The 14,999-nt window shown below is 35.4% G+C and overlaps 2 protein-coding genes across 27 annotated transcripts in view; both read right to left on the minus strand.

The window, feature by feature from the left end:
- LOC141378159 (uncharacterized) overlaps window positions 1-14,999 on the minus strand; it is a 416,515-nt gene that overhangs the window by 299,921 nt on the left and 101,595 nt on the right. The window lies entirely within an intron of this gene.
- Window positions 1-14,999, minus strand: part of triob (trio Rho guanine nucleotide exchange factor b) — a 252,209-nt gene that overhangs the window by 94,038 nt on the left and 143,172 nt on the right. For 25 of the 26 annotated variants that reach the window (XR_012391967.1, XR_012391966.1, XR_012391965.1 and 22 more), the window contains 3 exons: window positions 14,066-14,261; window positions 8,386-8,552; window positions 385-504 (listed from right to left, as the gene is read on the minus strand). Coding sequence is in view for 13 of the 26 variants with exons in the window: in XM_073925797.1 (XP_073781898.1) it covers window positions 385-504; window positions 8,386-8,552; window positions 14,066-14,261 (483 nt within the window). In the remaining 13 variants the exon portion in view is untranslated. Of the gene's footprint in view, window positions 1-384; window positions 505-8,385; window positions 8,553-14,065; window positions 14,427-14,999 lie in introns of all 26 variants that reach the window. The other variant, XR_012391971.1, reaches the window with a different exon arrangement.

Raw genomic sequence — 14,999 nt, forward strand, 5'->3', positions numbered from 1 at the left:
TTAGGTAAGGGTGACAGATAAGAAGTTTGTTGCAATGCTCTTTATGAAATCCCTTAGTTAAATTACTGAAGCACTTTCATGCAAGCGGACACAGGTGTCTATTGTAAATGGCGTCACTTGCAGAGGAAGCACAGTTGCTTGAGAGTGCAAGTTCGAGAGTGCAAGCCTGAGAGTGCAAGTGCAAATCTGCAGCCTGAATTTATTGAATAATTTTGCCTTCGACTGTATGTGCCTCTAAAAGGAACATTTGAACAAAAGTGTGTTGGAAAATTGAACAACTATGATTTGCTTGATTCTAGAAACTAGCATAAGGGCATTTCAAGGACAAAACGAAGCATGTAGCAGTATGTTCATGTGTTGTTCGTGAAGGAGCTTTTTGGGTACCTCAATAGCGTGCTGAAATTGCTCATGTTCACGCTGCAGCTGTTCCGCCTCCTGCAGTGAGCTGGCTGTGATCAAACCGGCATTGAGCATTGACTCGCCATTACGAATCCAGCCCAGAACCTGAAACAAATTCAAAGAAGATGAATGTGTCAGCATACGTTCATTTTAATTTGGTAATTCGCTGTAATTCACAACTCTTAAACTCTCACAAATGCCATTCAACTCAATGTATCCTTATTTCTATAGCGCTTCTACAATATAGATTGTGTCAAGGCAGCTTCACATAGAAGTTCTTGTAAACTGAAACTGCTTCCGTCCAGTTATCGGAGTCAAATGTTAGTTTAATTTAAATTTCACTGCTGAAAGCCCAAACACTGAAAAGCCAATCCAACGACTAAAGGGTTAATTCACCCCAGAATTTAAATTCTGTTATTAACCACTCACCCTTATGTTGTTTTAACCCCTAAGACCTTTCTTCATCAGAACACAACGTAAGATATTTTAGAGGAAATCTGATAGCTCCCTCATCCTCCATTGACAGCAATGGTCCTGAGATGTTCAAAATGCAGAAAAGAACACTTTGTGTGGCAACAAAATAAAAATAAATATGTTCTCAGATCGTCTTGTTTTTCATGTCAGGTCAGTGTACATGTTTACTACATACAATTTAATTAAATTAAATTAAATTCAGCTTTATTTGTATAGCGCTTTTACAATGTAGATTGTGTCAAAGCAGCTTCACATAAATGATCATAGTAACTGGATCAGGGTGGTTCAGTTTGTAGTGGTTAAGTTCATTTCAGTTTAGCTCAGTTCAGTGTGGTTTAAAGTCATTACTGAGAGTCCAAACACTAAAGAGCAAATTCATCGATGCGTAGCTCTACTGATCCTGAACCATGCAAGCCAGAGGCGACAGCGGAAAGGGAAAAAAACTTCACCGATAGGAGAGTGAAGAAAAAAAAACCTTGAGAGAACCAGACTCAGTTCAGCACGACCATTTTAATTTCTCCGCTGGCCAAAATTCTTGTGCAGAGCTGCAGTCTCAGCGGTGGAGGCTGGAAGCTGGCCTCAGCGAAGACTCGTTTGTCCCTGGAGCGTCACTGGAATCAGTTTCATACTCTCCACTCCCCCATGACCGCCAGCGCAGCAGCAGCAGCTCAGGATACGGCCTGGTCCCAGATTATGGAAACCTTGGGATCATCTCGCCGCTGGTCTTGGATCCAATCAGTGACTCCGCATAATCGTAACACATTGCATTCAGAGTCAGCAGTGCAATATGCAAGAGTGTATTGCCTAAAGCAATTGCACACCCTGTTCTGATGTGGATGACATGAAAAGTCCTTTTTCAGGTTTTTTGGCACACAAGTGTCCTTAGAGATTCATATGATCAAAAATGTTTTGACACTGAAATTATTATTTTTTGGTTCCTTTTCTGCACTGTGAACATCTCAAGTATCCAGGACCATTGCTGTATGTGGAGGATGAGAGAGCTCCGGGATTTCATCTAAAATGTATTAATTTGAGTTATGAAGATGAATGAAGGTCCTATGGGTTAACAAAGATACGGGGTGGGTAATTAATATATATAATTTCGGGTGAACTATCAATTATCAATTCAACAATTAATAATTATACCAGTTGAAAAGCGGTAGTTCGGAATCTGCAGGCTTAAACAGTTAAATAGATATCAGGGGTTGGGTTATGGACAGGTTTGGTGGTATATGTAGGTTTAAGGGTAGGTTAAGGTGTAGGGCAGGGGGGCTCAATCCTGTTCCTGGAGATCTACCTTCCTGCAGATTTCAGTTGCTACCCATATCAAACACACCTGAACCAATTAATTAGGACCTGAACAGCACTTGATAATTACAGGCAGGTGTGTTTGATATGGGTAGCAACTGAAATCTGCAGGAAGGTAGATCTCCAGGAACAGGAGTGAGCACCCCTGGTGTAGGGAATGGTCAGCAGTGTATTTACAAATGTAATTTCAGAAGTTAATTAAAGATGTAATTACATTCAGGTATTTAATCAAGCATAAGTACATAATAAATACATGTATTTACACACTAAGTACATTGTAACAAACACTTAATATAAAGTGAGACCAATATTTTCTATTTAGAATAAAATAAATTTTATAGCTTGAACCCAAGTTAAATTATACTGTGAAAACTATGTAACAAAGCTGTAACAAATGACAGTCATTTTTTTAAAAAGTTAGTTCAAAGCCTATTTTTTTCAGTCCAAATTTCACGCAAGACACTTTGACTAACATTTGAAATGGAACTGAATGATAGAGAAACAGTAGAAATTATGCAATCCTGTCTTTGCAGTTAATAAAACAAAAGTTGTTTAGTGAAATGAGCTGAGACATGTAAACATCTGGTGTGTTGTAAACAGTCGAGTTGCATCAGTGGTGGAAAGTGACACCATGTATCTTTGACTCCACCTTTAGGCCTAAATTCCACACCGTCTCCTTACTGACTCACATTTAACACACCTGCTTTAGTCCTGATACACTGCCAGTGACAGCTAACAAAACTATGCTCCTTGAAAAAAATGTTTGAAAAAAATTGTGCGCGCACACACTTTCCCTGTAAAGCTACAAACATGATTACATGTCTACTAACTATCAAACACCCACTCAAATACCCTGTGGCCGTGTCGGGCCTTTAAACCACATAGCTTTTCAACATATCTAATCATTGCTTTCCTCTGGAGCAGTCTGGGAAAAAAAATAAATATATAAATAATAAAATGAATAAATGAAAGGATGAAATGAGATTACCAGCTGCTCCTCTTGGCCTAGTTTTTCCTCCTAGCTTTATGCGTGCCCAGTGCTGTACGTGTGCCCTGTTTCCCATCATTTCCTGTGTGCACTCCACGCTGCCACTCGGAACTTATTAACACTACTCTGTATTATAATGGTAACATCAATAAGATATTATATTATATTATATTATATTATATTATATTATATTATATTATATTATATTATATTATATTATATTATATTATATTATATTATATTATATAATGTTATGTTATGTTATGTTATGTTATATTATATTATATTATATTATATTATATTATATTATATTATATTATATAACTACGTGACAAAAGTCCCAGTTGTAAGAGCAACAAATAATAACTTGACTTCTAGTTGATCATTTGAAAAAGTGTCAGAAAGTAGAAATTTCTGATGAATCATCTGTTGAATCATCCCAATCATCACAAATACTGCAGAAGACCTATTGGAACATGCATGGACCTAAGATTCTCACAGAAACCAGTCAAGTGTGGTAAATGAAAAATCATGGTTTGGGCTTCATTCAGTATGAAGGCTCCCTGTGTTTACATGGGTTTCCTCTGGGTGCCTTGGTTTCCCACACAGGCCAAAGACATGCTCTATAGGTGAATTGATTAAGCTAAACTGAACATAGTGTGTGAGAGTGTATGGTGTTTCCCAAAAATGAGTTGCGGTTGCAAGGGCATCCACAGCCTAAAACATATGCTGGAATTGGTGGTTCATTCTGCTGTGGTGACGTCTGATAAATAAGGGACTAAGCCGAAGGAAAATGAATGAATGAATGCTGTTCTGCACACACTACGTCAGGTAGGGATAGTTCATATATAAAATGATGTAATCATTTAATCCCTTTTAACTTGTCTCAATTCTGCATGCATTTTCTTCTGAACAAAAGTGCGTTTGTTCTACTGAGAAATTGTTGTTGTTTTTCTGTGAAATGGTTTCTTTTCATGCAAAGCTGAGACATTATAAGTGTTCAATAATGCAATATGGGTGTAGTTAAAAGCATGCTTTCTTCAAGGCATACCTCTAGCTTTGTTGAATGCTACATGTATCGCTGTTTACGAAAGAAAAGACTAGCTCTGCCTGCATCACATGGACTTAATTATCATTGTTTACTGAAAGAAGACACAGCCTATCAGAGTTACATCAGAGAATGCAATAAGCCTAAGATATGCAAAAAGGCAACAAAGGTATTAATGTCTGACTTTCAGCCATAGTTTAACCGACATTCATTACTCATGAGTCAGACACTGCTCAGGCACAGACAGAGGATATTCCCACCACTACAGTAATACCTCTATTGCATAATTAATCAGGGCACTTTAAATATGATGGTACATTAGAAGGAACATACACTGTGTTTTTTTTTTTTGTTTGTTTGTTTGTTTGTTTGTTTGTTTGTTTGTTTTCTGCTGGACTTAATCAGTTTTAACTTAGTGTTGCGCAATCTGAAAATATTGTTATGGATTTTAAATCTCCTTTCTCCATGTATGTTAATCTGGTTTGACACAAATGTGAAAGCGCTATAGAAATAAGGATGAACTTAAATTGAACCCTGGCTCAAATTTAAAGAGCCCCTATTATGGGTTTTTAAAAATGTAACACAGCTCTAAGTGAATGGAAACATCCAGCTGAGGTTTAAATCTGAAAGTGCACCGTGTTTAAAACTATTGATTCTTGATAGTCGACTCAGAGTCGAATAAATGAATCGAGTTGGGTTCGGATCTTTTGCTTAATTGCGTCAATGTCGATACGGTACATCACCAAATATGTAGTACCAGATCCGGTAAAATGTGAACACGCTTTCACTTCAGACACTAGCAGAGTGCAGGGGATCATGAGATTGATCATGACACTAAGATGACGATCACTGACAGATGGAGATTCGGTTTAGGGGATAAAAGGTTAACGTTCATTTTCCCAACAATGCCACAGTATAGCCAACCTCAAGCTGTGTTTGCTCCTGTCATTTTTGTGATATTTGATACAATAACCTATGCTGCAGCGCGCGATTTGTTGGCCGTTTACTATTAAAGGAAGGAGCAGCAGAGACTATTATGTATGGGACTTTCTCAGACTTTAATCGGAACTTTGTCAGTAACTTTTACAGTTCAATTGGACCAGTTTCTTCTTCCTCCACATCATAACATGTAAGTGTAATTAAAAGTGTTGCCTCGTTTTGTGTAGTTTGCAAAATATGTGTTTAATTGTGTGTTAGAAGTAGTAAATACCCCTTGCAGCTTGTGGCTTATAGCATATCTATTATAGATCAGTGCTTGTACTGTATCTCTAAGGTTAAACCTTCATGGAGCTGTTCACATATTGCATCCAAAACCACGAACCAAAACGCGACACATATTCCTTTCTTTACTGACTTAAATGCGTTTGTGAGATTATGATCGTCCACCGTTTGTCTTTGTCATGGCCACCATCAGCTGTTCATACTCGCACGTGCGATCAATTTTTAAAACAGCTCCACTTTGCCACTGTGTGGATTAATACTAAATGTGTGTCATTGTTATTACTTGGGGTTAAAGCCTGGTTTATACTTCTGCGTCAAGTGACCGGCGTAACCCACGGCGCATGCAACACCCGTAGCTGTGCATTTATACTTCTGTGCGCTGTCTCTGTTGGTCTGCAATGACACTTCCGAAACGCTAGTGGGCAGTGAGGTCTAAATGTTCCTCTGTGTCGAGTTTCTTCGCTGCTGTTTGCTTTTCCTGAACACTTCCTGGATGTACAAGTGGCTCAAACTCACTCATTTTGAGGCAGGAACCGGCAGACGTGCAACAACTTTAACTATAAGGTAAACACAAAACAAAACTTTCCATCCAGAGCTCCTTTACAGGACTGCACACTTGTAAACAATAGCTCCATTGGGCTACCAAGCCGACCAATCGCAGAGCTTGCGCTACGCGTTGCTGCGACATGTAGTTACATTTTTTGAGAGGTGCACTTCAGTGACGCCGACAGCCACGGCGAAGGGCTATGCGTCAACGCTGTAGCATACGCCGGCATTTGACGCAGAAGTATAAATCAGCCTTAAGTTTAAGAGGATTGTTGTCGGAGTCGTTTGGATAATTAGGTAATAATAAATGCATATTATAAGACAATAAGAGTGTTCATTCATATCAGCCTGTTGTTGGAGACCCATAAAACCAAAATATGATCTTTTATAATGCAAAATAGGGGCTCTTTAAGCCTACAGTTGAAGTCAGAATTAGTAGCCCTCTAAATTATAAGCCCCTGTATAGATTTTGTATAAATTTCTTGTTTATTGGATAGATTTATTCAACGCATTTCAAAACATAATAGCTTTAAAAACAATTTTTCAATGACTGATTTCTTTTATCTTCACCATATTCAGTTCATAATATTTCACTAGATATTTTCAAGATACTATAATTCAGCTGATAGCCTATCTTAAAGGCTTAATTTGGTTAATTAAGGAAGGTAATTAGACAAGTCATTGTATAATAATAGTTTGGTCTGTAGACAATAAAAAAAAAACATTGCTGAGAAGGGTTAATAATATGACCTTAAAATGGCTTTTAAAATGATAATAAAAACTACTTTTAATTCAGAAGACATAAAAACAGTAGTGCAGGTATTAAAAGATGCTTAAAAAAAGATGGTTAATAAAAAACTAGTATCAAGAATTTATTCCTGTCTGACATTAACAAAGAAACACTCAATGTAAATAAAACAGAAATGGGAAAAGTTAACTATTTGGGAAACACAAATGATCACTATTAATTCAGATTTATGGAGGGAATTTACTTGGAAAATGTAATCAGGTTCTTTATAATGTATTGGCAGATCATTTCCACATATTTTATGATTGTAATATTATACACTGAAAAAAGTGTTGCATGCAGAACTGTTGCAAACAATTAATTTGTGTTGAATTTAAACAATCAAATTAAATTGAATAATGTTCAACTTAATTTGTTTGTTTAAATTCAACACAATTTAATTGTTTACAACCACTTAACATTAAAAAAATGAGTAAATCCAAGGAATCATCTTTGAATAATTTTTTTCAGTGTACACACCTATTGGCAAGATTTAAATAAAGAGATAAATGCAACAATGGGATTGAACAGGAATGTAATTTTAAAACTAAGTACCTGAGAATTTACATTGCAGAAATACCAAACAATGATGTATATCTTCTTAACACACTACTAACAACTAGCAAAAAGGCAATTACAAAGAAATGGCTCAAAGAAGATCCTCCATCTGTAGGCAAATGGTATGATATTGTTAAATAGGAGTATGACTTTGAAGTACTGACATTTACCTTGAATTTACCTTGAGACAACAAGCCTATAAAATTTCGGTAACACTTTACAATAAGGTTCATTAGTTAATGCATTTACTAACATGAACTAATCATGAACAACACTTGTACAGCATTTACTAATCATATTTGAAAATTTACTAATGCATTATTAACATTCAAGTCCATATTTGTTAACATTAGTTAATGCAACATGAGTTAACATGAACTAACAATGAACAACTGTATTTTCATTAACTAACGTTAACTAACATGAACAAATACAGTAGTAAATGTATTGTTCATTGTTAGTTCAAGTTAGTAAATGCATTAATTAACATTAACTAATGAACCTTATTGTAAAGTGTGACCAAAATTTCTGCATACTGGGGTAAAAGGTTGAGAAGAAATGTATTGTTTTAATTTCATTGTGGTGCTTTTACTCTATATTTGTTTGGAGCCTGTTGATCTTTGACACGTATCCCTCTACAAAAGTTTTATATAGCAACATTTAATCAACGATAAATACGAATGTAAATAAGATTGTATTCGGTGACCTCGGATTTGGTGTTTGTTTGCTTTTTTATTGCTGCTTTGTTTGTTTTGTTCTAAACTGTTTTGAAAAAGGAAAAAAAAACAGCTTTTATTCTAGCCAAAATAAAACAAACAAGACTTTCTCCAGTATTAAAAATATTATAGGAAATACTGTGAAAATGGCCTTGCTCTGTTAAACATCATTTGGGAAATATTTGAAAAAGAAATAAAATCACAAAAAGGCTAATAGTTTTGACTTCAACTGTATATACTTAGGTCACATGAGAACGAACTGTACGAATGTGCCTGAGTGAGTTCTGGAGTTGGTGGGCAGGCAGACAGGGAAAAAGTCAGTCAGACAGACAGATGGTACCTGTTTGACCTCTGCCTGTAAGTGTCGGAGCTGCACACACTGCTCCAGGTGTCGCCTGTGCTGCTCTGCGGCTGCATCCAGCTCCTGCTGCTTCTCATGCAGGAAATCCAGCAGGTCCTGCACCCGCGTCGCCATGTCAACATCACGGTCGCACAAGAGCTCCACACCTTGACACAGAAAGAGAGAGAAGTGGAACACAAGAATGTTAATAATCATCATATATATAATTGTTTTATATATATAATTGTTATATATATATATATATATATATATATATATATATATACACACATATAAAAAAAATATATATATATAATACAAATACATAAAGTAAAAGTAAATAAAAAATACTAAAAAATAAATATATAATAAACATATAAACAAATAAAAATGTTAAAAAATTAAATAAATAAACATTTAAAAATAAATTAATAAATTAATATAAATAAATGAATTAAAAAAAAAAAAAAAAAATATATATATATATATATATATATATATATATATATATATATATATATATATATATATATATATAAAACAATTTCCAGTTCAGCTTTTATTCCCACAATGAAAAATTAAACAAACACATTTTCTTTATGACATTTATGACATTATGACACAGTAATACATTCATTGTAGTATTTGTTGTACGTGTCTTAATTCATGCTGTTTTAATGAAAGTAAATCCATTGAAACTTATTTTGGTTATCATTTAATAACAGCAAGAACAACAACTAAATAACTACATTTAGAAAAATCCTCACCAGCTTTTTTTTAACGTTGCTGGTCATTTTTGATTATTTTCACCTAAATGTAAAGGCCATTAAAATGTGTTCTGCCATAATCATCATATTATATATCAGATATATATATAAAACATTTTCTAGAAAACAAATAAAAGCATTTTATTCTAACTATGTGTTCATGTTTCATCACCACATATATGCAGACAAGCTTATTTAAAAATACAAAACTTTTGACAAAAAGAGAGAGTAATGTATTTTTTTCAAAGTAGTGCAGTTTCGTAGAAAAGCTGTATACCTCTTCATTTATATGTATATAAAACTTTATTTTTTTTATCTGATCTACACTCTCTCTGATTGTCTTTGTACAGTATTTCCTGCAAGTCCTGTAACTCATTCTGGACATGTGATTTGGCTTCCCCTACTGTAATACACCTAGAAAATGGATGTAAAAAAATCTCGTCAATGAAGCAAACATTGAGCAAGTAAATTTTAACATTAGCACAACATACAAAGCAGAGTATGTTGTTAATCTGTGAGCACACTGTGTATCCTGTACCGGGTCATTGACATAATTTACTTCTGCATTCTTTAAATTTTAAAGGTCCGCATTGGCCCAATACCCCCATAAGTGGTTCCGTTCTCTCATCAGTTGGAATAGAATAACTTTTGCATAGATTATGATAGAGACATTTTTCTTTTTTCCTATGATTACTGATATGTACAGGAACCACCAAAATTAATTACAGCAACCTAGACCCCACAGAACCTAAAAGGTACCCATTCAAATTTGAGTTTACAATTTTTTTTAAAGCATCTCTTTTTTTGGGCGTTGAGGCGTTTATTATAACACAGACAACATATACAGTTATTTTAATAACTTTCAACAGTATTTTATGAAATTTTTTTATTCATATCAAACTTTTGCATTTACACATCTGCATGTGGATTTGGGAAGCTTTTGATTTTGGGTAGACAAAATCCAGGCAGAAACCCCAAAATAGCACTTGACTCTAAAACGTTAAAGATTTTTTCAAGGCTGAGAGTGCCTGCGATTTTTAGCCAAGACATCAGCTGACCAAAACAAAGATCTGATTTAAGAATACAGCCAAACAGAATTTTTTTTTTTTTTTAAATACCATTAAAACAGTAAAGGAAAGAGATGAGGGATTATACATATTTATTTTAGTTTGATTTAAAGGAGTGTTTCACTATGATATCATATTTTATCACATTTAGTTGATGTGTAACGTAGCTGTTTGAACAAACAACATCCCTGAATTTAAGCTCGTATGCAAAGGGAGACATTGGCTTGCATTTGAGTTAGCTTATCAAAGCCTTCAGCGAATGAAGTTTGGGGACTACAAAAAAAAAAATACATCTGGGTTAACGATGTCATAAACCGTTCAGATTACGCACATTCACCCCATGCAGCGAAGGGGTGTGGCCAGAGGCGCTGTAATGCTATAACTGCGAATTCCATCACATTATGTTAGCTGACCAATCAGAGCCTCTTGAGGGCGGACCTTTCAGAGGTACTAGCAAATATGACAGTCGTTTTCATGTAAGCTGAGTAGCTGTATATAAGATATATAAAGATATAAAGATATATGAAAAAATAACAATTTTTTTTTTCAAATGAAGCATGAGCTTCAAGACATTGCTTTGCACCCCATAAACACAACCAAGGCTTAAAAATACACCTTGTTCCACCCCATTAAATCTAATTAACTGATGAGGACTTTACAAACACTCAAAAAAATTATGTTTGCTGTTTGTTCAAACTACTTACTTAAAGTAAGCTGAAACACACAATACTTGAAGTTGTTTTAGGACTTGTTAGTTTTATGTTCAATCCACTGAAATGTTCATTCATTCATTCATTTTCCTTCGGCTTAGTCCTTTATTTGAAGCCGAATGAAACGGCAACTATTCCAGCATATGTTTTACGCAGCAAATGCCCTTCCAGCCACAACCCAGTACTGGGAAATATTCATACAGGGCTCAACAATAAAGACTGCCAGATGTTTCTGGACCCGGAGCAAACCAACGCCAACACGGACAGAACATGCAAACTCCACACAGAAATGCCAACTGAGCCAGCAGGGGCTCGAACCAGCGACCTTCTTGCTGTGAGGCGTTAGTGCTACCCACTGCGCCACCGTGCTGCCCAAAAAAACTAATAATCTAAATGAATTTCTTCATGTCCTGCCAACACAGATCGATTGTGTGGAATCCAAAAAATGTTTACAGTTAATGATCCAGTGAATTATTACCCTGATCTTCAATCCCATCCCATATGTCCCCAATTCCATCCTAAAGAGCAGAGTTTATGAATAAATTAAAAGTTTGACTCTCATTTACTAACTCTCATGTCATTCTAACTACTACCACAACTATAAGCAGCATCAAAACATCTGCGCATCCATCCCAGACCAGCTAGACACTGCGAAATATTCAACCAATGGCGTTTAAGGGCATGATCGTCAGTTTGACAGACTAATGGCAGATCAAAATAACAAATCACAATGCATTTACTGCACCTTCCATATTCTACATTCATATTTTTGTACATAGTAGCTGTAAGTTTTAATTTTATATTCAAGTATTTTCTTATAATCACATTTATATAAAATGAACACCACATATATTACATTGTCATTACTTTTTAAAATAATAATGTACATTGATGAATTGTGCACAATATGACCAGCAACAGAATAAATGTGAAGGTAAACGACATAGCATTTAACTGAAACATAGCATAAATCAACAAGGCACAAGCTAGATGACCTATAACACAACCAGCATGGGCAGAAAGTGTCTTAGCATTCTTAGCACACATTACCACACACACTCACACACATACTCACATTTTACACCCGTAGCCAAGAGCTGCATTGGGCTAAAGCTTTGAGAGTATTCCAGCTTTGCGTTTGTTTGTGTGATATCCTCCACAAAAGGATGCTAGCAAAAACGAGGATTCGCTTTGCTCTCTGCTATCTGTGTGCACTGTCAGATGTCAAATCTTGTGTATGTGTGTGTGTGTATATGTGTGACCAGTGATTTTGCTAGGCAGTGTGTCAGTCTATAGGATTACAGTGCGGCTGGGAGGAAGGGGGGCTGCAGAGAGTCTGCTTGGACCTGCTGTGTTTAGCTTTCAGAGTTTAGCGTTTAGCTGTGTCCACTCCTCCCCCCTTAAGCCTGCTCTGGACTGACACACTAACACACACACAGACAGATTTTTGATCCTGCAAAGGCCAGCCATCATGCAAAGGCGCATAATCTAGTTTATACTACAACTCTACAGGTCAAAATAATAAATTGAAAAAAATATGATAATAAATTAGACCCAAGCTAGTTTAATTGAGGGGGATTTTGGCAGTGGTGTGTAACACAGTCAATCCCTCAGGTAGGGATGTAAAGATTATAGATTTTGTTGGCACGATTATAGCCGGAGGAATAATCAGAGTTTGGAGATTATCACGGTTATCATGGATTTACTAATTTCGCACTAGCCTACTACTAAATGTATAAAATCAAATACACTCTTCAAATTTTACACAAAGGGTTCTGTAATAGCTGGTTGTTGATCAGCAGCTACAGCATCACCATTTTTAAACTGTATTGAAGATAGCATATTATAAAAAAATATATTAAATTTATGGGCATCACGGGGGCTCAGTGGTTAGCACAACATCACCTCACAGTAAGAAGGTTGCTGGTTCGAGTCCCATCATCCTCTTCCTGTGATGGCGTAGGTTTCCTCCACAAGTCCAAACTCAGGCGCTATTGGTGAATTGGGTAAGTAAATTGGCCATAGTGTGTGCGTGTGTGAATGAGTGTGTATGGGTGTCTCCCAGCACTAGGTTGCAGCTGGAAGGGCATCAGCTGTGTTAAACATACTGTATGCTGAATAACTTGGCGGGTTATTCCTCTGTGGTGACCCCTGATTAAAAAAAAGGGGCTAAGTCAAAAATAATATGAATGAATGAACGACTAAATATATATATATATATATATATATATATTCATATATACGATAATATACTATATCCGATTACATACAAAAATGTGTTTTCTCTATAAACATACAATATAAAGGGAATATTTTAACTAACATGTTTAGCTACATGAACAGTATAATCATTAATTGGAAGAAGTTTAAGTTAACATTTACTTTTATTCATTGCATTTATATGGTTTTGGGTTCAGTGTTTGTTCAAACTATTTAATTTATTGTTTTATTACTAAAAGGTTTGCGCAGTAGTTAATGTAAGCTGTGCAAACACGAAACACAGCTAAATACTGGGCGCGTTCTGTTAACACTGCTAAACTAGAATTACTAAAACTAAAACTAAATATACAGAAAATAAACAGAAAACAAAAACCTTTAATGAAAAACAAAAACCAAACTGAAAACAATATTAAAATAATTCATTTAAAACCACAAAACTATAATAACCTTGCAACATACACTGTACAAAATGCAGGGTTCCAATGCAATTGATTTGTGTTGAGAAAACAAAGGAATTAAGTTATCGTACTAGTTTTTACAACTTTAAGTGGACTGAACATAAACAAGTTAGTAAATTTGTAGAGTAACCTCAAGAACTTTGTTTTCATAGCTTGTTTTAAATACTGTTGGTAGTTTGAACAAACTGCAAATATCCTTTTTTGAGAGTAATAGTACATTCTGATATTTTTGCACTGTAAAAAAATGGTTACTCTAAAAGCATCAAGTTGACTTTAAAAAAAGTGAGTAAATCCATTGTAACTGGGAACAATTAAGTTGACGTGCATTATTTTTTTAATATTATGCACAATTCATCTACATAATCTTTTTAAGGCAATGGGTCATTACTCACTTTTTTTTAAGTAAAGCAAACTAATCGCTTTTCGGAGTGTGTGAATATTTGTGTGTGTGTGTTTACCTGAGGCCTGAACTTCTGTGACGTACTGCAGTAGTTCCTGTCCCTGGTGTATGACGTGGAAGGTGAGGTTGTTCATGGTGAGGGCTTTATCAGCATGATGCTGTAGTCTCTGCTCAGCGAGCGTCAGATCTTCAGTGTCAAACTCGTTCATCTGCTGAGAGAGCTCCTCATTCCACGACTCCAGGTCTGAAATCACCTACACAAAAAACAGCACACAAATAAACCGAGGCATACGGGAATGTATCAGTGAATGTATCAGTGACCACTTATTATGCGTTTGGATATTTTTAGTCTGAAAATGTCTGGATTATGTAGTAATCAAAATATATATCAATTATAGTTATGTTAATAGAATACAGTACTGTGCAAAAGTCTTACGCCTGTTTTACATCGCAAGAGCAAGCAGATGTTTGCCTTGTACACCAGCTGCGTCTGCAGCGCCCAGCTCATAGGCAGCTGCTGCACGTACAATCTATCTCTGTCTATGCTATCTAGTTGTCTATCTATTTATAAATACACTTTTTTTTACTTTTCATCTGCGCCAAGCCCTGTGGCACCTTCCTCCTATGCTGTTTCTTTAACCTGCAAGTCTTTATTTTACAAATGATATAGATCATAAAGAACTGTATGCTTCTCACGCTCTCTGAAGAGTGTTATTCATGTCTTTTCAGGAGCACTCGGTCAGAAGACAATCTCCTCTAATATCATGTCATTTTGTTTTTTAATATCAGGGTGATGTAGGCCTATAGTTACAATAATATAGTTATAATGACATTTATACATGATCAAAGCAGCGTGCGACTCAAACTAATACTAATATTGTTTTACATTTGGTTTTGTAGTTCGGGCCTAAATAAATATTTGTTGTCGTTTTTAATCGTTTAAGTTCATTTGATTGACTATATATAAGTCAGTGGATATTATCAATGCATTT

Source organism: Danio rerio, chromosome 16 (genome assembly GCF_049306965.1).
Source record: "Danio rerio strain Tuebingen ecotype United States chromosome 16, GRCz12tu, whole genome shotgun sequence".
Classification (NCBI taxonomy): Eukaryota; Metazoa; Chordata; class Actinopteri; order Cypriniformes; family Danionidae; genus Danio; species Danio rerio.